General features: G+C 34.8%; 3 protein-coding genes across 5 annotated transcripts; 2 read left to right on the plus strand and 1 right to left on the minus strand.

Moving 5' to 3' along the window:
• The first annotated feature begins 94 nt into the window (after nt 1-94).
• On the plus strand, nt 95-8,740 carry LOC101215257 (nuclear envelope morphology protein 1). Of its 2 annotated transcripts, XM_031887691.1 has the most exons (9): nt 95-234; nt 1,228-1,460; nt 2,122-2,285; nt 2,664-2,763; nt 3,448-3,972; nt 4,568-4,905; nt 5,321-7,229; nt 7,674-7,721; nt 8,562-8,740. In XM_031887691.1, exons 2-7 carry the CDS (start codon nt 1,292-1,294, stop codon nt 5,477-5,479), a joined length of 1,455 nt encoding a protein of 484 aa, XP_031743551.1. In that variant the 5' UTR covers nt 95-234; nt 1,228-1,291; the 3' UTR covers nt 5,480-7,229; nt 7,674-7,721; nt 8,562-8,740. The 2 variants fall into 2 exon arrangements, with proteins under 2 accessions (XP_031743551.1, XP_004134578.1); XM_004134530.3 differs by having other exon boundaries at nt 5,321-7,721.
• A 786-nt stretch (nt 8,741-9,526) lies between these two features.
• Nucleotides 9,527-12,285, minus strand: LOC101206424 (PLASMODESMATA CALLOSE-BINDING PROTEIN 3). Its single transcript, XM_004134578.3, has 4 exons — nt 11,244-12,285; nt 10,489-10,983; nt 10,207-10,249; nt 9,527-10,117 (listed from the first exon to the last, which is right to left on the minus strand). The coding sequence occupies exons 1-4, from the start codon at nt 11,302-11,304 to the stop codon at nt 9,877-9,879; spliced, it is 840 nt and encodes a 279-aa protein (XP_004134626.1). The 5' UTR covers nt 11,305-12,285; the 3' UTR covers nt 9,527-9,876.
• A 2,371-nt stretch (nt 12,286-14,656) lies between these two features.
• On the plus strand, nt 14,657-22,080 carry LOC101211388. 2 transcript variants are annotated; one of them, XM_011659974.2, is made up of 10 exons: nt 14,657-15,103; nt 15,714-15,757; nt 15,942-16,059; nt 16,135-16,258; nt 16,921-17,567; nt 18,583-18,853; nt 19,258-19,510; nt 19,984-20,145; nt 20,787-21,236; nt 21,423-22,080. In XM_011659974.2, exons 1-10 carry the CDS (start codon nt 14,920-14,922, stop codon nt 21,708-21,710), a joined length of 2,541 nt encoding a protein of 846 aa, XP_011658276.1. In that variant the 5' UTR covers nt 14,657-14,919; the 3' UTR covers nt 21,711-22,080. The 2 variants fall into 2 exon arrangements, with proteins under 2 accessions (XP_011658276.1, XP_004134562.1); XM_004134514.3 differs by having other exon boundaries at nt 16,924-17,567.
• The last annotated feature ends 106 nt before the right edge of the window (nt 22,081-22,186 follow it).

Here is a 22,186-nt window from a genome sequence, read left to right on the forward strand (position 1 = left end):
CACGTGTCAAAGAGCTGTGCTTAGCTGGTTCCATTATCCACGTGGCTTCATTCTATCGGTCCAACCATTTTACAATTACCCCCATCAAAGCCGTCTATAAGTCCCCAAACTCTACGTTTTTTCTCTCTCTCACCATTCCTCCAATATAACTTTTTAGGGAGGGAGAGAGAGAGAGAGAGAGACGGAGGAGGAAGGAGGAGAGGAAGAAGAAGACGGACTCTGTTGCTTCTTCAGGTATTTTGATTTTCTTCTTCTTCTCTCTCTCTCTCTCTCTTTCTATCTTTTACTTCATCTCCGGTTTCTCTTCTCTCTGCTTCACTTCAATTTCATAATTATGTCTGGTCAATCAACACTCTGTTTCTCTCTCTTTCGGTTCTTGTTGAATGATTGTTATGCCTTGCCTTCAACTTATCTGGACATTTCTAGGGTTTTAACTTCACAGAGTTTAGTTTCCAGTTTTCTTTTTCTAGTTCTTTACTCTCTTCCACCAAAACTTGCTTTGGTTGACTTTAATTGCTGTGAGGTTCACTTCATGACTTCCAAATTCTTATCTCCTCTTGATTTCCGTTTTCAATTTTTCCGATACTGTGTCCGGAATTTGTGCGGGGTTTCGCTATTCGAGCTTGAAAGATTTTGAATAATTCAACATGTTTTTTTTTTTTACTGCTGTTACTGTTTTACTTCTCTACGCGGGAGTAAGTTAGTTCTTCGATATGAATGTTAATTGTTAATATTGTTTCTGAATTTTCTTGTAGTTTAATTTGAATTTCTTGTTTCCTATATGTTTAGATTTCATTCACGCGTTAATTGTTTATTTATTGCTTAATTGATTGTTAAATTTTTTGGTATTTCATTCTTGCATAAATTCTGTACTAAGAAAAGGGTTTTTTTTTAACACCTTAAGGTTTTGGATTTTTCTTGTGAAGAATCATGATCGTCACTTTCTCACGATGCTTTCGTGCCATGCTGCAGCAAGTTTTTGGATTGTTGACATTCTTGTAATTAAATGTTTACTTGTTGCTACCCCTTTGATGTTTCTGATTGCTTTGGGTTGAATGTGAAATGGCCTTGAGCTGTGATGTACTTACAATTTTATTTCCCTTTCGGAGTGTTACATATAGACTTTTTTATTGGGGAGCACATACAAATTTCAGATGGTTGCTCCGTCTATTAATATGTTAGATTTTTATCTTTGGATACTTACGTCTCGACTTTTGTGCTCTACAGTTGTGTTTTCCACTGATGTCCTTAGATCAACATAGTGGTACATATCATCAAAAGTACAGGACAAATGCCATCAATAAAAATGAAGGCCAAGTTAAGCCCGAGCTGTTTAAGAGAAAAACATTGTCTGCGTGTTTGTCAGAAATCTAGTGTCATCTCTAAGAAAGATTGTACCCACCTGAGGGGTTCTGAAGAGTCAGATGAATTTGATGGCTGTATTAGAAAATGTCTGGAGGGTTAGTAACTTCTAGCTTCTTGCTTTGTTAGTAACTTCTAGCTTCTTGCTTTGTTAGTAACTTAAATGTTATCTTATTTTTTTATTTCACAATATATTGCTGATTACGTTCATAGTTTGTGGAATGCGTCAAAAAGAAACGGTGTAATTCACCAGAATTTTAAACAAATACATCGGCATAATCTTAATTTCCCATCATAACTCTGAGTGAAGAATCACATATATTGAGAACTATAGCTTAATTTCCCATCATAACTCTGAGTGAAGAATCACATATATTGAGAACTATAGCTTCTTAGGAAGGAAAAGTACTGCTGTGGTTTTTCCTATATTTTGATACCATTTATGCAAAAAAAGAAATATGATGTTATTTTTCTCTCTATTGAATTATTCTGAACTATTTTTTTTTCAAGAGAATAGTAAAAGTTTATTTTAGATCTTGGAGCTGTTCAATAGTTTTTTTCTTTCAAGTTACCCTCTTGCTTCACTTTCTCCTCCCCCTCCCAATTTTATAGAAGGAACAACAATATTATTGAGCGAAGAATAAAAAGAAAATTTCTCAGAAAATCCAACTACTTATCATCCATTGCCAAACAATATTATTTGCATTGCTATATTTTTTTTTTTGGTGGGGGGCGTACTGATACTTGTTTCTTGTGCAGCTTCTCTAAACACAGAATCTATTAATAGCAATATAAATCAGAAAGCCATTAATCACCATGAAGCTGTTGACGAAGAAACTTCTGAATTGAAGAGGCACGGAGAAACTTTTGAGTTGAAGAGGGAAGAACCTTTTTCAGTAAATGCTGCAGATATGAATGGAATGGTATGAAGTGGTCTTTTTTAAAGGATCGACTGAAAATACATATTTTGATACTTCTCTAGATTGTGAGCTCACCCTTCATGTGAGCATTGTTAGTTTCTAGATTAATATGCAAAAACAATTTGTGTAGTGCAGTTGTATAATATTGGAGTGAGGGCTTTGATCCTATACTTTGGGTAGGGAAAATGTGGAATCCCTGCCTAGTATCATACATTGACTTTACCACTCATCTTGTTTGTTGCGTCATTTATTAGGTGCAGTTTCAAGGTTTTATTTTTAGTATATCATTGTGTAGCACCATTCTTAGTCTTTCTTTTCTTTCAAAGACTATCTTCATCATTTTATTATTATTATTATGACATTTTTTTTAAAATTTTACAGGACTGCACCTCAACCAACTCTTCTGAAATAGAAGCCATTTTTTCTCCTATTTTGAATAATGTTGACATCCAATGCCATCCTATTATCGAACATGATCCAGGTACTGCCTAAGATTTATGGACATTAACCTGAGATGGTTACTTGCTAATTTTTTTATCACATGTTAATTTTTAAGAATGTAGGAGATAGGAGCCACATGTAAACATTTGTTAAAAATATATTCAACATATCAAGCATTCAATCACGTGCTCAACAAATCTCAGACTTGTTTTAGTTGTTTGACTAGCTTTTAACATGTACCTACTGCAATGAATAAATCTCTGACATGCAAGTATTAGAATCTTCGATTCAAGTCAAGACACATCCCAAACCAAAGTGCCCTTGCCTACTAACATCGTCAGGTCATCTCTTGGTCAAAGGTTATGTTCTACAATTTTGTGTTAGGTCTACAGAGAACTCTATCCTTCTGTCTTCAGACACATCATACATGTTTCCTCCTTCATGTGTTTTACTAGCCATTCTTATTTGTTGTCCCTTCCCTTGAGTTCCTGTCCAATCCAAACTTATGTAGGATCCAACAAATTATTTTCTCGTGGTTATCAGAAAGCTTTTAATATCTAAGTGGGCTATGTATTTGTGGAGTTGAAAGTTGGTTTGAAATTTGAAGAAAAATTCTCCCAACCATCCTGCTGTTCTTGTGACCTCGAAGTTCATGTTTTCATTTATTTGATGAGTGTTGTCTTTGACATATTTCTTATCTGTCTGTCTGGCTTATGTTATGTAGGGAGCAAACTTGATAGAGATATACCAGGAATGGAAATTGATGAAGGGAAAAATAGCAGAAGCTCACATGACAGTCAAACCTGTGACATATCAGATTTTTTTATTTCTGACATGATAGTTGCAAATTTACCTTTATGTGAAAATGATGACATTTGCGACATCAATTATTTTCATGACTACAAATATACTCAATCGAGTGTATTGTCTGATGTTGCTGATCAGTATATGATACTGCCTTTCCTTGAGGACACCATGAAATTCAGCAATTCAGATGATGCTAAATGTTCTGATGAATCAGCCATTGGTTCTGGTAATTCTAGCTTGTATAGAGTTATTGATCAAAGGAATAATTTGAGCCTTGAATTCAGTGTTAGCTCAGAGTCAGATCAGACAGAGTGTTTTGATCCCCAGTTGTTCATAAAAAATTTACCAGAACTTTCAGAAGTGATTTCGAACTTTCAGCCCAGCATATTGCCCAATGAAGATCGGAAACGAAAGGCTGTGACTCTTGTACTTGATTTGGATGGTAAGTGTTTTTTATTTTATATTTTTCTTTTTGAGGATTTGAAATGTTACCACACTTTAACAGGAACAAGTCTTGAGGATTAGGTTATGGAACTTATGCCTGTACTGCATTCTGAGAATTATGGTAGGAATCTTTCAAAATCTCATGATTGTAATCACCAATGCAGGAATTTGGTACTCTTGTTCTCTCTATCTCCCCTGAGTTTTCTTACCCTTTTTCCCGCCCCTATTTTGTGCATGCAACCCACGGATCCTTTCCTCCCACTGAGTACCTCAACCATCTAACAGGCTCTTTATGACTCTACCAGTAGTTGACAACTAATTAACTACTATCTCAACTTCCTATTATTTTAGGCCTTGCATGAGTAAATTGTATAGGTGGATGACTTTGTTAATCAGATTATTAACAGGCATTTAACATATCTAAATCTATATGTAAGATGCAGAACTTAAGTTTAATTTCTAGTGAAGCCATTTAAATAGTTTGTTTGAGTTTTGCTTAGATTTCAAATATGTTTTTATGGTGATTAGTTTACTTTTAAATCTTTATTTATCGTCTATCTGGAGTGTAATGTAAACGTTTTGTATATTTGCAGAAACATTAGTTCACTCTACTTTGGAACCGCAGGATGATGCAGACTTCCGCTTTACTGTCTGCTTGAACATGAAAGAGCACATTGTATATGTTAAACGGAGGCCATATCTTCAAATATTTCTGGACCGTGTTGCAGAGATGTTTGAAGTTGCTATCTTTACAGCCAGTCAAAGTATTTACGCAGAACAAGTCCTCAACAAACTGGACCCGGACAATTGTATTATCTCACGGCGACTTTATCGTGAATCATGCATCTTTTCAGATGGATGTTACACCAAGGATTTGACAGTTTTAGGCATTGATTTAGCAAAAGTTGTCATTGTAGATAATTATCCACAGGTACAGCCCTTAGCCTAGTGTTTTGTGAACTTCCATGTGGTTGGACTCTGCAACTCCTTTCTCTTTCCTCATACTTTTTTTAATAACTTAAAGTGGATACACTATGAGGTTGATAACTGATTTATAAGCTGAAGTTAATGTGAGTTTCAAATGGTTGAATGGAGAGATTGGTAGGTTGAACAACAACTATTTATGTTTTATTGTTGAAGATTCTTATTATTTCTTTTGAGGTCAATAACATGTGGGGTGAAGATTCCAACCAATCTTTCGGTCAAGGATTTTTAACAAGTTGAGCTATGTTCAAGTTGGTTTGAGTTTACAAATGTTGAAGTAGGACATTGAAGACAAAAAAAAAAAAAGAAAAAAAAGAGGAACTGTGTCCTTGAGTTCTAAAGCATGTCTTTGTTAATTTCAGGTTTTTCGATTACAAGTGAACAACGGTATTCCTATTAAGAGTTGGATTGATGACCCCTTGGATTCTGCTTTAATTTCATTGCTTCCATTTCTGGAGACCCTGGTTGATGTTGATGACGTGCGCCCTATTATTGCCCAGAGATTCGGTAACAAGGAATAAGAGCCCTTCATATTTCTTATTCTGTTGTTCTTGAGTATGGTGGCTCCTTGTCCTCTCTCTTTTTCACTGCAAAATTAGCTTCTGATCTTTAGATGCTTATCTCTCTCTCACCATTGAGCTCAAATTAACTATTGAATAAACTTGTTTGTCTTTCTTTGTTGAGTCAGACCTAGGTGCTTGTTTACTTTCTTTTTTCTTTCCTCTTGCTGACTAAAGTGTGCTTTGTCTCATTTTTTGGGTGAAGTTAGGTCTAGGGAATGTCTCTTTAATTTTATTGTACAGTTCATGTGCGTAGTCATATATGAGAAAGAATGTATATGAATTTTAATATTGTGCAAAATAATTCTTGCAGGCTGTTGCTTTCTCTCTTCTCTGCTTTTCTCAGTGTTATCTAATTTTATCTGGTATTTTGGAATGCTTTCTTTTAATTATCGGATTTAAATCTTTGTCCATTTCATTAATTAGAATATGGAACCTCAGACTTGGATCTTCTCTTTCTTCCATCTGATACTACATAAGGTAACTGTGTCATTAATTTTGAAAATTTTACCACGTCATTTATACTTGATGTAGAGTCAGTTCCTGAAATAAGGATTCTATTAGTATTTAAGCTGTGTAGAAAAACTGAAAACAACAAATTCTGAAGTGAGCTGCGTAAAAAGTTAGGATTTGTCATATTTCAAATAGTGGAAACTTGGAGCTATTGAGCCTAATGGTTAGAGCCGTTCGTTTCAATCAAATTGTCAAGAGTTCAAATTTGAATTCTCATGCATAGTTATTAGCTTTATGGTTGTCAAATATTTTAAAGCTACATGGAAGTTCCATAATAAAATTTGATAGGTCAAGGGGTTTGGGTGTATTATGGAGATTGAGAGGTTTATAATTGATTGGTGAATGTTGCTACTCAAGAAAAAACAAGAAAACTATCGCAGAGCAGACCACTGAACGTATATTAATCTCAATCAATTGATAATTGGTGGATTTCTTTTTGACACTTTTGGCACTTTGACAGTCATGCTCTTAGGACATTATCGTATGTGACTTTTCAATTGATAGAGAATTGAGATTAATGTTAAGAGGTTTCATGCTATGAAGTATGTTCAGTCTTAATATCTTCACCTAATAGTTACCTGGAACAAACTAAAACGTTGCCTTTATTTTTTTTATTATTGTTCTTTATCTAGTTTGTACTTTATGTTGGGGTTGAAGCATGGACATATTCAAGTTTAATGCTGTTCTTTATTTCACTTCTATTATCTTTTTATTTACAAGTCATGACTAAGTTAATTTGATTCCTTTAACGTGTTCTTTTCATCTTACTCATGCTTCATACCATATTGTTCCTGGTTGACTCACTCTTGTGTTCTACATGTTCAATAATTCTGCAGCGTTGTACCTTATAGATGGAAATGGGTGCGGGGGGTTTTACTGATAGCAAACCAGGCTTCCTATTTGGAAAATTGAAAAAAAAAATGAAATGAAAAGAAAAAGAAGTAAAGAAAAGAAAAGAAAAGAACAGACAAGATAAGATAAAAGAAAGAAAGAAAAACATAGAGAGGTGGGGGATCCTGCCTGATCAAGGCTTGCTATGTAAATTGCTACCAACTTGCCTAGCAGCACATCCTGGGCAGTTCAACCAAAAGAAAAAGAAAAAAGAAAAAGAGAGAAAAAATGAAAAAAAAAAAAGAAAAAAAAAAGAAAAAAAAAAAGGAGAAGAACGAAGAAGAGAACTCCAGTATTGAAGATGATGGTACCTATTTTCTCTTAGTATATTATATTTTGCATGATGCAAACATTTATGAACATGCGAATCTTTGTTATTCACACTTTATCTGCTATACTATACCAGTTTGTGAAATTTTCTTTAAAAAAGTGTGGAAATGAATATTGCTTCGATGTTAGGTGATGTAAGTTAAATACAAAAGGAACCTAATTTATATATAGGACAAATGCATATTAGCTGCTATTTCCGGCTTGATACACGCAGCTGATCTTGGTGAAGCAGCATCGATGAGGACGAAATCCCTGCTCGTAACTTTCCATTACTATTTCAGGAAAACATTGTCCCAGCTGAAGGAATGCTTTAATATAAGAAGGGATATTTCTTGATGTCTTTGGATTGCATGATTTAGCATATTGATAGATGATGAGTGCTATCCTTTATGCTATAAGACTTTGTGTGGTTTCTCTGCAGGTCGTTTGAAGGGCCAGTTCTAAATTTCTGCATATGGAAAAATGTTAGGTACGCTGAATTCTTTCCTTCCTCATAATGATTAAATGAAATTCTCTTGATAGTTTAACCCTTCCAAGGACTTGTTTGGAATAACCTTTTAAGTGCTTAAATACATTCTTCCACCTAAAAATTGTTAAGCACCTAAAAAGTTATTGCAAATATATCTTAAATCTATTTTATTAGCTTTTTATCAACGTTCTTACTGTAACTGCAACATGTGTTACCTGTGGTGTACATAAGTAGATGTTCCTCACGCTCAACTTATAAGACGAGTAGTTTAGCAGAACGGCTCTCTTTGTAATATTCTCCTTCTCTTAGGACTCGAAACTCTCTTACTTTTTCTATGTGACATATTGTTTCTGTGACAGATTGTGCAATTTTATTGCATTTGTACCTCTGAACTCTGTACGATGGATGGATACATACATACATTTATTATTTATATAAATATATATATATATATATATATATATATATATATATATATATATATATTCAACTTTTTTGAATGGATGTCCGTTTATGTAAACAGCAGCCTGTTGTAGGAAAACTGATATATTGCTCATTATCTTTTCCTCCTTGTGATGAGGAGATTTTCGAAGATCTAAGGTTTAAAAATATAAATGCATTCTCATGAGCAAATCTTTCTGTAATGAAGGCGAAAATTTTCTTTTCTGAACTGAATTACCTGAAAATGAATATGAATGCGTAATTTATATTTTCAGAAGAGTGAGTCTACAGAAATGAATATGCTTAAAGTTGGAATATCAAGTAATGACGATGGATTTCTTCACAGAATAATGACATTTTAAAAGTTTTATTATAATTCAAATATTGAAATGATTATAGGAAGGAAAGGTTTTGATGCTTCGATTAGATACAAAGAAGGTCTTAATGCAGAGAGGCAGGGCCAAGGCCGAAGTTGGAGAACGAACTTGACAAGTGCATCATATTCTATCCATCAATTTCTTCATATTGTACATAAACTTTCATCTTTTAAAAAGCGTTGTTCTCATCTTTTTAAAAAAGTGTTGTACTTTACTCTTTATGTGATATGTTTTAGTTCGAAAAGTTGTTAGAAAAAGGTACTTATATGTACAGTTAGTGAATTATGAATGTTATGCAATTGGTAGGCTTCAACATTGTACCTAGAAAGAAGAATTCTAATGCGACATTTGTGTAGCAAGTGAATTAGCAGAATTTTAGTAAATTAGATCAGAAGTTAAATTTTTTTTTAAAAAAAAAACTTCAACAAGGTAGCTTTTTAAGTAAGTTAACATCAACATGAGTATGCTCAGTTTTTTAAGATTGAAGGCTAAAATCTTCATGCTGTACGTTTGTTCCTCTTTTTAGTAGTAGTCCGATTCCATGATTGTATTGTTTGAAAGTTGTGTACAAGACTTCAAGAATAAGCCTAGTCTGAGAACAGAACTTCCAAAACCTCCAGTTTTGTTACATTTCTTAATTTTAACTGTCATCTTCTGCTTGTAAGAAAGTTGCTCCTATGTCTTATAATTTATGTTTCATCTTACATTTTTCGTGCAATACCAAACTTTTTCTGGATTTATTCTTGTAGAGAGTTTGAAGATCTGTATTTCGTTTGAGAGAGGGTGAGTTAGTCTAAAATTTAGACGGTTGAAAATGGAAAATCAAATCGCTTATTTTGTACTCTCCAAATAATCTTAGAGGAACACCAACCCAAAAAAGTAGAACAATAAATAATTTAAAAGGAAAAAATTCCGAACTTAGAGAAGAAAATTTGAATATTAGTGAATAAATTTTACATAATTAGACTAGTTTAGATTGAAGCTGGATTGGAAATAACTCAAAGAACATGAGATTTTTTCTATTTTATTATTTTTTTTTAATATAGGGATGAACATGAACTAAATTGAAGAACAGAGGGAATATATGATCCTAAAAGTAGATATTAGCTAGAAATTTATTCTATCGCTATTATAGCAGAAACCCTAGCGTAATTTCCTGCCATTTCCCCCCTCTTTTCTTAAGTAATAATTAAACTCTAATTTCTTTCCCCCGAGTTCCCCGTATCCTTTGTGTAAACGTTACAATAAAAGAAAAAGAAGAAAAAAAATAATCTAAACGCCTTCTCGATCTGCAGATTGTAATACTCGAACAGATCCGAGTTGTTTTCTGCTTCATCTTACATGCAATTTGCCATAAGAAGTGACCCCAAGAAGACAAATGAGAAAAACCCCGTCACCGGAATCGCTGAGCTCGCTGTGTCTGATGGTTCTGATCCGTAACCGCCGAAGTCGTTCGGTGGGGTATCGGTTGGCGGCGTATCGGTTGGCATCGTGTCGGTTGGTGTTGGGGTTGTTATGGTTGGTGTTGCCGGTGGCATTGGAGTTGGATTCATTGGTGGATTGATTGGTGTTGTTGTGCTGCGTTTGTATAAAGATGTGAGATGGGATTGTTTTCTTGTTATACTGATTTGGATTCATACATAGGAAGGAAGTATTTTGTCATTTACCTCGGTGTTGACCTTGATGCTCCGTAGTGGCAATTTCCACTGCCTGCAATCGTTAAGAAAATAGTTGTTTATATTTCATGTTGAGGAATGGATATCTAGTTTATCAGGATGCTGGGATGTTCATAGTTTTAAATGAAATGATAGAGGAAGCATCAATCATGACCAAATACCTACTATTGTATTTTTTCTGTTTCTCTTTTCAGTATTTGAGATGGATTATTTGCCTATGTTTTTGTTATGATTCTGAATTTTAAATAAACTTGAAGTGATGATCTTTCTTACTGGGGTCCGTGGTGGTGAGCTGCGCCGTTCCCCCAAACACGCAGCTTGTAGGTGCTGGATTCTTCTGGTAGTAGTCGTTAAAGGCATAAGAAGCATGGTCTCTCATGGTGTTGGGCTCAAAGCAACTACCTCCCGATTGAATCGCCGAGCAATCCGCGCCTCCATAGCCACAAGCATAATCTATAGCTACCTGCAAAGCGGTTGGGGAAGCATTTGGGCTTGCTATGCACCAACTTCCACCACCTGTGGTTGTCGGGGTTGTTGGGGTTGTCGGGGTTATGGTTGGTCCGGTAGGGTTTGTTTGTGCTGGCGGATTAACAATCGGCGTCTGGGTCGGAGTTGTGCCACCTGGGGTGGTTGGATTCACAATGGGGATTGTGTCCAGTTGATTGCTAGATGTTGAAGGTGAAAAGTAGGGTATTTGTTCTTCTTGATTTTGTAGAACATAGTCATCTTGGTTTGCTTCAAAGAACGGTCTCTGTGCAATACTTGAACCTGAAGGCACAAAAAGCAAAGGTCAGTTCCTTCATGTGAAAAGGTGAAACCTCTTCTTGTTGTGATTTTCTTATAATACAGAGTAACATACTAACATCTTATGTTTGGTTTTTCTTTTCTTTCTGATAGGACAACCAATAGAAGAAATGCAGGAAGATGAGCCATAGACTAGCAGAAATAACAGGTACATGATGCATTTATTATTAGAAGATTAGCTTAATATCATCGTACAGAAAAAAAATCAACTAATGCTGATTTACCTAGACTGAGGAAAACCAACAATGAAAGTAATGCAAAATGGAGGTGAATACAGGTACCCATCTCTACAAATTACTCCCAATGTTTGGTTCTGGATCTTCAAATGATTTTGAACAATGATAGAGACCAAAGATTTGTGAAAATCAGAGGTATGTCAAATGTGTTTGTGTAAAGAAGAATTACCCTTTTTGGCGGCAAGCAATATATACAAGTAGCTGGGCGACAGAATCTAAGCTTTCTTGGATCATCAAGAGTCAGAAAGAAGGGTAAGAGAATATGAGGAAACTTGAGAGAGGAGGCATTGTATATTTGAATAGTTGGGAAGTGCAAGCAAGGGAAGTTTTAAAAATTGGAAAAAGGTATATGGAGAAGGAAAGGCAAAATATATCTGCTACGAACTCAAACCTGATAGGTGTTAGAATAAGGTATGAGGAGAAGTACTGATTCTGCAGTTTTCGTGTGGTGGCATTTCCCCTCCTCTTTAGAGCTTCTCTTTTTACTGTTTTTATGGGTACTGAATCAGAAAGTTAAAGGTAGGTTTAGGCTATGGTTTATAGATTTGTATGCACAAGTTGCATCTTCTAGTTTGTGATCAAGAATATTGTCCCCTGGAGAATCTGTTTAAGTCCCAAAGCTCACTGCTCTGCTACTTAGGAAGCAAAACAGGAATCAAATCATTCTCTCTCTTAATCCATCGTCTGTAGAAGCATTTGATTCCCTCTTTCACAAACAAGCCCACTAATCCACTCAACTGATAGATACTAATTATATTACCAGTAGTGCAGCAAACAGATGCCAAGAAGATTCGGCTATTGGCATGATCTCTATTTCAATCGGTCGGAAGTTCAATTTGTCATATTTAGGTCTTTTTTAATTTTAGTGTATTTTATTCATATAAACATCTTCTGTGTAGCTATTCAGTAACTGTTCAGAACTTTTTTAATAGTTCAACCATTAGGTTGTAATTTGTGTCCGATTGGCGTAGTTTCTCCTACCTTAAACCCTTTTTGGTTGAATAATGATGTTGAAGCAACCTATTACTTTTTTGGATATTGAATCAAGGAACATAGAATATTGATCCTCTAATCATTTTCTTTGTAGAAAAACTAACCAACTGTTTAAGAAGTAACTATATTATAATAAACTAACATAGCCTGTTCATTAAAACCAAATTGTTAGGTTATCTTCTAGATTCGTATCTAAATAATGATCATGTCTTAGACGAGGTCGTAAAAAGGTCTTGGCTTAGTAAAGAACTTTATAGAGAATGTTCCTTCATTTATGTTCTAATATTCTTTTATGAGTCTTTTTTACACTCAAATATTGAAATGTTAGTTACTTGTTCGATGAAACTAGTTAAGGTGTGTATAAACTTATCTATACTCTTAAGATTTTTTCTTTTTTTTTAAAAAAATGAATAAGTATGGGTAATGGTCAAATTTTGCATGGATTTGAATGTCATATAGTATATAGTATATGAGGATGTCGGATGGTAACTTCAAATTCTCTTCAATTTATTTAGAATAATTAGAAGGAAAGAAAACACAAAAGAAAAAAGAAATTTATGTCAAAGGAGTACAATTATTCTTTAGCCTAGAGTCTTCACAATGGTTTATACCCTCCTAAAGTAGCCTAATTATTCTTCACTCTTAAGCATTCAAATTATACTTGAATATTTTATTTTTATTTTGGAATCTCTCATAAGTCATAAATCATAGTCGTATTACTCACATATGTAATCCAAGCACACATTGTTGAGCTGTGTACATGTTCACATATATATATATATATATATATATATAATCTTAACATTTATTTATTTATTGTTGGATAAAATTGCATTTAGCAATATGGAAACAGTTATGTATCATATGATTTATTTGTGATTTGATAAGACATATTTATATGCAAAATGAAACTTCACTATTTGACAGGACTCGTTGTGAAGTTGTGATCCATCAAAGGACTTTGATAGGATATATATATAATGGACATATAGTAAACTATGTACATTGTGATTCTTTGTTTGCTTTGCAACATATCTTTTACATTTTTGTATCAATTAAGGACTTATTTGATTGATATGAAGAAGAAAAAATATTTTTTATTTAAAAAATACTCAGTTTTATCTGAACACTTTTAGTTAATAATGGTTTAAAACAAAATAGTATAAGTAATTCTAAGCAATTTAAAATCACTTTGCATAAGTCTTCACAGACAAACCATGCATGAATGATTCCTAAACAAAATCATAACTAGAAACCTTAAATTGCTTTACTTATTAAAGTGCACATTTAATCTTCACAATGACAAGTCTCACATAACACTCATTCAAAACAAACCCAATAGATGAACAACTGATATATTCATAAAGGTCTAACATTTACACTGTCTCGAATACACCCTCTCCCTCAACCGTTCAATTTTAAAACACAAAAAATTGTTTAATTAAAAATGACGTTTATAAAAACACACATTTTCTTTGCTATTTGCTAGTCCAAAGTTTTAATTACGTGTCACCCATTATAGATATAATCGAACATTTCTCACATTATTTCGAAGGATATGAAGTAGAAGCAAAAGAAATTAACATTGGGCCAGTGAACACAAATCACAGGCCCAATGTTTAAAATTGAGGCCCAATATTAATGGACCAACTAGGCCGCCCGTAATACGCAAATCTTGAAAAAAGTAAATAAATATAAATTTTTAGATGAACACTATTTCTATTTTATTTATTTAAAATTTTCCACAAGACAAACCCGAGTCGGCGTATAACTCTTCGGATGTCACCGCCGTCAGTAAAAACATCTCATTAATCAATTGATTAATTAATTAATTAAGTTCTTTAAATTTTTAATTATAAGTTGTTTTGTTAAAAAGGAAAAATAAACTGTTACAGTTCTTAGGTATCGGTTTAAATTTGCTACCAATTAGGTGGGTGCGTTGTATTATCTTTTTATTTAAAGCTAATGGATTCTAATTCCAACTATTTTATTTCAAATTAGTTCAAACTATTTGTTTTATATATCCAGAATAAGATTCTAATTTGTATTTTCTGGGAATCTCCTATTTAACTTAACAAATATGTTTAAATATATATAAGTATTTTGATATGTAATTTCTTTTTTAATTAAAAGATTTCATGTGAAATCAATCATATAAAAGTAATGAAAAGATATATCGTAATTTGATAATTTATCTTCTAGCGTGATTATAATTAATTGCTTTTATGGTATGTGATAAATTGATGTAATTATTCATTTGCATCGAATTTGAAATTTGAAAATTTTATTTATAGATGACATTATTGTTAATGTATTATATTTTTATTATATGGATTAAAATATATTATTGTTATTGTTTTAATAATTTATGTTCCCGAAAAGAAAAAAAGAAAAAGGAAAATTGGGGGGAGACAGAGAAAAAAAGGAGAGAGATTAGAGAGAGGGAAAGGGTTTTCGATGCGTAACAAAAAGCAGAACGAAAGTCGAGAGAGAGAAAGAGAAAGAGAAAGAGAAAGAGAGTTCGTATACAGTGCTTCGAAAAACATATCTTCTTCTTCACACGGCGGAACCCTAGCGGGAAACGGTCTTAACACAGCCCTTTTCGAAGGTTTTTCAGATCTGAATCTTTCGCCGGCGAGGGAGAGAGGTATCTAAACATAGTGAATTAAGTATGGGTGCCAAAGGAGGAGGAGGCAAAACCACCAATGGAACGTCTGGAATTCCGCCAGAGTGGCGGAAGATGGTCCAAAGCTTAAAAGAGATTGTAAATAACTGTACCGACCAGGAGATCTATGCTACCCTAAGAGAATGTAATATGGATCCTGATGAAGCCGTTAATCGTCTCCTCACACAAGGTCTCTCTCTCTCTCTCTTTATTTTTTAAAAATTCCTCTCGTTGGTTCTGTCTTTTTTTTTTTTTCTTGCGTCTGAAAGTTTAATCGTTTTTGTGTTTTAACCGCTGGGGTTTGCCTGCAAGAACCCTGGGTCTTGAAATCAAAGTTCGTAGTTGATTATTTACGTGTTTTGTTTAATGACGTGCTAGTTGTCTAACTGTTGTCATCGATCCTTGCGGTGTTTTTGTTTTTGTTTATGTGTTAAAGTTGAAGGTTTTATTTCCACTGTTATCTTTTGTGAAACCAGACCAGAAAGAATACGTGGTTTGCTAAGTAGTTCCGTTGTAGCACCTAGCAGAAGATTCACCTTTTTGTCCTACGTTATTTGGAAAAGGAAAATTTTTCTTTTATTCATCGTGTTTGATGTTCCAAGTTTGAAGTTTCTGATAAATTTTGTCAACTTCCGTTCGTACTTCTATTACCCATATGAGTGATTTATGCCCCATATTAAGTTCTTGCTTTTCGAATGAATTACCTTCCTGGACATTTTTAGCCTTGCGTTCTATTAGTCTCAGTCTGTGCGATTCTAAAGGTTTGAAGATTATATTAATTTTATTCTATCGTTGTGTAGACCCTTTTCACGAGGTGAAGAGCAAACGAGAAAAGAAAAAAGAGGTGCGTATGTGAGAGAAATGCAGATGTTTGTTCTATAAGTTTTTATTAAGTCATCCGGATGTTGTATTTTTGTTGGTTTAGTTTTCTGGCTCTAGTAGCTAACTTGTCTCGCACAACATGTAATTGATCTTGAATTATGTTCTCACTGTTGTTTACCATTTTTCAATTGCTCTTTTATTTTCAGAACAAGGATCCAATTGATTCTCGATCTCGTGGTTCTAGTATCCCTTCTAGTCGTACGAGCAAGGGTGGTACGGATCGTTATGCTGGACGCAGTAGCTCGATTCAGTTTGGTTCTAGTGGTATGTATGATGCTATAGAGTTGTAGATGTCATATAATTTTACAAAATGTTTACGTACTTTTTCGTTTTTCTCAGACACTGGTTTGTCGTCCAGTAAACCTGTGTACAAAAAAGAAAATGGAGCTAGTGATCATGCTGGTTCGTCTTCTGCGTCTGGTCAATCGGGAAATCACTCATTCTACCAATTTCCATCTCACAGGTTAAATGTTACGACTTATAAGATGGCGTTGTGCTTGTCAAGGGTTTATTGACTACCATAAAATCCATTACTGTTGTTGAACGTTATTTGTGGATATTGGATTGATGAACTCTTTGCTAGTCATGTTTCAAATAATTGTGGGTTTTTAGGTTGAATGCTTGTGTGTTTTTAGGTTGAATGCTTGTGTGTTTTGATTATTAAAGTTTCTGACTTTTGGATTGTTTTTTAAAGGGTCTTGAAAATGTTACATTACTGACTTGTATCCACATTTGTCATGTGGACGTGGTTTCTTTAATAGCGACTTTTTGCTTCTTTCTTACTTCTGGTAAAAGGACTTCATGGAGCATGTATTGAACATTTTAAAACGTCTTTCAGAGGTGTTAGTATCATGAGTTAGGCTTTTGTAACTTGGGATTAAACTGGTGGGCTTTTCATGGGTAAGTTTCCCTCGGCAAGCTACGAGCTCAATATTATACTGGCTAAATAAATTCCAATCAGATAATTCCAGGCTTGTGAAACCTATCATCTATGTATCTATGCATCTTGTAATGCTAAAAGTATACAAGATCTATTTACCTTTGTTGGAAGTTTTGTGTACTGTTGGATTCTATTTTGGTTTGAAAGAATATACTAGTCTTACATGCTCTTAATTACTATTGCAGCAGCAACAACGTGGCTACAGAAAATAAATTATCAGGATTAGGTGCAGGAGATGGAGCAATCTCATCCTCACAGACTTCTTTTGGCTTCCAATCTGCATGGTTGGGTGCTCAGGGCCAAGTTTCAATGGCTGACATTGTTAAGATGGGAAAGCCTCAGAGCAAGAGTTCCTCCATGCAAAACACTTACCTTCAAGGCTCAAGTTCTCATAACAGTGTTCCGTTCCAGTCTACACCAACACTCCCAAATTTTCATTCAGCGCCTCGGGCTTCCACAGTTACAGAAGCTCACTCCGGACCAGGAATTATGAGTCAGCAGGCTTCTCTCAATGATGAATGGCCCTCAATTGAGCCTCCTCAACCTGTTGGCATCTCCAGTTCCGTAGAGTCGCCTGCTGTCTTGGAGTTGCATTCAAGTCCAGCTAACCTATCGTTGGATAGTCCTAATCAGCATGTACACCAAGACAAGGCTCAGGTTGTTGAAAGTAGTTCCGTTGACACAATTGATGTAAACCATGCTGCACATGCTTCTATATTGGGTAGCAATATTCCAGAGGATAACTCTGGGAGTGCCTCTGTGTCAGATAGTAACTTATATGATGACATGAACTCCTATTTGCCTCACAGGCATGTTATTGAACACAATGAAGGTTGTTATTCTGCTACTGGTCGTATAGTATTTTTTTTTCAGTCTGTTTTCAAGTCTGAGTTAATATGATGATGTTTTATTGATTTTGTTCTTTAAAATGGTTTAAGATTAAATCTTGGTAGATATTACAGTGGGTGGTTTTATTTTTAATTCCATTTTTGTCCGTGAAGCTTTTGAAATTTCTTTTTCTGATTAAGATGCGGTTATTAGGTAGTTTCTTGTATTTCTTTTGTCCTACATGCATAGTTTTTCATAAACCTTATTTTTTCAAGGCAGATGTCTTTCTGTGGTTCTTAAAAGAAAAGGTTAAAAGAAATTTACATGTGATTTTGTTTTGGTCTTCATGAGCTATTATGCAATAAATCAGATGCCTTGATTGAGGTTGCTGTATGCTGGTAGGTTATTTGAGTTCTGTCCTGATTTTTGTCTTAATTTATGTTTTATTTTTCTAGTGGACAAAAGTTTGTCTTTATGTTGGAAATACCAGTTATATTGAAACTTGAGATGTTATATGAAACTCATTGTTAGTGGAATGTGGACATAGATATTATCTTTGTAGCTTTTAGGTTGATCCATTGAAGGTATCTTAAATATTTGGTTCTGTAGATGGGGCTTTACTGGTTTTGAGTATATCGTTTACTCCCATTTATGTATATTTTCATCTTTCTTTTGTGTGAAAGTCTTATCCTAAAATATTTATTGTAATGGAGTGAAGTGTTTTTTATCAGAAGAAATTAATCTGACTTTTGGCCACATAATATCTGCTCTTCATATTCTTATATGATAAAACTTGAGAGATACTGTGTCTACAACATTTGTGTGTATTGATTTGTTTATTAAGGTTCTGATCTTTTGGATTTAGTAAATTACTTCAGTTTAATTTGTGGTGTCAAAGATTCTAGTCTTTCCCTTGATACTTCTCAGTTCTTGTATTTTTTTTTAAAAAAAATTAATAACGAAAGCCTGTTCAGCTTTGTTATACCAACGTATAATTTTTTGTATTTATTTTTTCCCAGCTGAAGATGGCGTTTCATCAATGTCTGCAAATTTTCAGCAATTGAGCTTACAGAAGGAAGATCAGGACTCACCACCTGAAGAGGATAATACTTCTGTAGTAATTCCCCATCACCTCCAGCTTCACACCCCAGATTGCTTTCATTTGAGCTTTGGAAGTTTTGGATCTGGGACCAACGCTAACTTTTCTGGTTCTGGGGCATTTCCAAATAGCAATGTGGAGGAGTCTTCTGCACCAGCAGATGTATCATCAGTTGCTCACTCTGAGGCTAGGTATCTTCTTCACAGAGGCTATTATTTCTTATTGTCAAAACACGCACACACACACACACCATGTCAATCGCATGATATAAATATGGTGACATGTCATTTTCTTGAAAAGAAAAGACAAAGTTCATGAATTCAACTTTTATATGATTATTTTTGTACATTCTAATGAATTTCATGTGGAGAGCTTGTCTGTATGTGGAATTTTCATATGAAAGATGGTGTAACATTATTTTGAGTGTTGAAGAAACTATTTACTTGGTTCTAACTTCTAGTGTGTTATGCATTATACCAAAATATTTAGAAAACATCCAAACCAATTTATACATTTTAAATATTATTTCTGGTTAAAATAAATGATTATATTCTCATAGACAGCTTGGCAATAATTTTTAGCTTGTTTTTTGCAGAAATTCTGAGTATTACGAGGATGATGGTGCTAACTCGGATGGGAACCTAATTCACAGAACTAGTGCTAGTGGTGGATATTACGAAACACCTACTACACAAGCAGAGGTGAAGCAGGAAAGCTCTGAAAATGCTCAGGCTAATCTATATGCATTTCCATCCTCTTCTCCTGGATTTAGTTATGAGAGCAACCAACCATCAGAAATTCCATTTATACAGAATAGTTCAGAAATGCAGAACCTTGAAAGAGCAATGGTAATCTCGAACCTTCAAATTTCATTGCATATGAGCTGCATAGTTCCATAGGTCTTTGCTTAAAGAAATTAGCTGCTTGGTTGGATAAATAAGCAGTAAAGTTTTGTTTTGTTTTTGGAACTTCTAAGAAGGAGAAGTGTTTGTGTGCTCTGATGTTGTGAACCTTGAATTTAGGTGTTGGTAAAATGAATTTTGTGTATTGGTTAGTTGATAATTACGTATATTTTAGCTCTTTAGATACTTTAACTAAAATAAAAATGGGAAAAATACATCCGAGTTTTTTTTGGATGCCCTTGTACTCTTCATTTTTTTCTCAATGAAAGTCATTACATCTCTCAAAAAATGTGTAGAAGTCTGCTGAGTGATATCTTCGTTTCTTTTATTAGTTTTGTTATGGGCAATGATCATACATAATACTGTTTGTTTGGATGGCTTATAATCTTTAATTATTGTTTCCCCCCTTCAATTTGCAGCTTGCATACACAAATACTTTATCCAACAATATGTTGTTGGCTTCCACATCTCAGACAGTGAGGGAAGATCCTCAATATTCACCTTTTCCTGACACACAATCAGTGCCAAAATACAGCAATGCTGCTTCTTCCATCACTGGCCCCTCCATGTCCATGCCGGAGGTGAGTTCTGTTTTAATCTATTTATTCACTCAATTCGTTATATTGATCACATGCTTAGCTTATTATATTATTTCAACTCTTGAGTCTGGATATCAGTTACATGATTCCCTCAGATACAAATACACCTGCTTCTGTTTGTGAAGATAGTGATAGAAAATAAAATGAAATCTTGAATTGATTACTTTGTTCTCATCAAATGTGATATATTCTGTGATGTTTGAAGCTGATACATTTTGGCACCACTTGGCTTTTGATTTTTTATCCATTTGCTTGCTTGGTAGCCGCTCATTCTTAGTATTCAAGCAACCGTAAGAGAAATAATCTCAAGTTGAAATTGCATGATTACTACGTAGCTCTCTTACAGAGTTGTGTGCCTCATACTTATAACATGAGACAATTAATGATATTTGAACCACCTAGGATCAGTCGTGGTGACTTAATGACCCATGGACCCAAACTTGTGGTGGTTGTGGGTTGAGACTCGGTCACACAAGGTTCAGTATTACCAAATATTAACTTAGTTACCAGAGATTTATGCCAGTTCAATCTTGTCCTGCTATGTCTCTGACTCTGTCTTTAACCAAACTTAAAGGGCATAAAGCAGAAGGGGCTTTTGATCAACCTTTTTGTTAATTCTGTAGGTTCTAAGAACAAGTAGCATTACTACTTCTCAGCCTACTCCACAGTCTAACGTTGCAGCAGGACCAGCCGTTCCACAACACCTTGCTGTTCATCCTTATTCCCAGCCCACACTTCCTTTGGGTCATTTTGCGAATATGATTGGCTACCCTTTCTTGCCTCAGAGCTATACATATATGCCATCCGGTTTCCAACAGGCATTTGCAGGTAACAGTACATACCATCAAGCTTTGGCAGCAGTACTTCCACAGTACAAAAATAGCATTTCTGTTAGCAGTTTGCCTCAGTCTGCTGCTATTGCTTCTGGCTACGGATTCGGAAGTTCAACTAGCATACCTGGAGGAAATTTCCCGCTGAATCCTCCCACAGCACCTGCAGGATCATCCATTGGCTATGAAGATGCTATAAGTTCACAGTACAAAGATAGTAATCATTTGCTGTCCCTCCAGCAGGTAACTTTTTTGTCACTCGCGGGTTAAATAATAAAAATAATAGGAGGATACAATTCTGGAACACTTAGAGAGGGCTGTGAAATGGATATGGATTTTTCTTTGTATTCCACGTTAAAATGCCTATAGATGATGCTATATGATATACTCAATACCAGCAAGTAACTGTTGACTTAATTTTTGTGACAGAACGATAACCCAGCAATGTGGATTCATGGGCCTGGTTCCCGAACGATGTCTGCTGTTCCCGCTAGTGCATATTACGGCCTTCAAGGGCAGAATCAACAATCTAGTGGATTCCGACAAGCTCAACAGCCTTCACAACAATATGGGGCTCTGGGATATCCTAACTTCTACCATTCTCAGGCGGGTATATCACTGGATGGCCAACAGCAAACTCTCAGGGATGCATCTCTGGGCGGGTCTCAAGGCCAACAGCCGAAGCAGTCGCAACAGATTTGGCAAAACAGCTACTAATAGGCTGAGTGTGTCATAGTAGTGGCCAATCAGAGGTGCCCTTTATGATCTGGCATTAATTTATTAATGAAATATTATTAATTGGTCCGAAGATATCGACTGGCCACTGCTCTGTGCCACGAGGTTGTATTCTACACAATATCATTGTCTGGTTATGTTTAACGAGGTCTGCTAATTTGGATTAGTGAACTACACTCTTTTCAGTCCCCCCCTCTCTCTCTCTCGTAGTAGTTATGGTATGAAGAAGCATTGTTTTTTTTCCCCCACAGTTTTCACTTAGTTTCACATTAATTTAAAGCTTTTACAAGGGGTTATTTGGCTTATTTTGTGACTCTTATAATGGTTGAAATCCCCACCCCTCTCTTCGAAATAAGTACAGTTTAATCTTTGTATTGAATTATTCAACTCCGTTGTGTTTGTCGGGGCATGTTTTCCAACTATTGCCAGAATTGAAAGTCTCACTCTTGATGGATCAA

This window comes from Cucumis sativus, chromosome 6 (genome assembly GCF_000004075.3).
Source record: "Cucumis sativus cultivar 9930 chromosome 6, Cucumber_9930_V3, whole genome shotgun sequence".
NCBI lineage: Eukaryota > Viridiplantae > Streptophyta > Magnoliopsida > Cucurbitales > Cucurbitaceae > Cucumis > Cucumis sativus.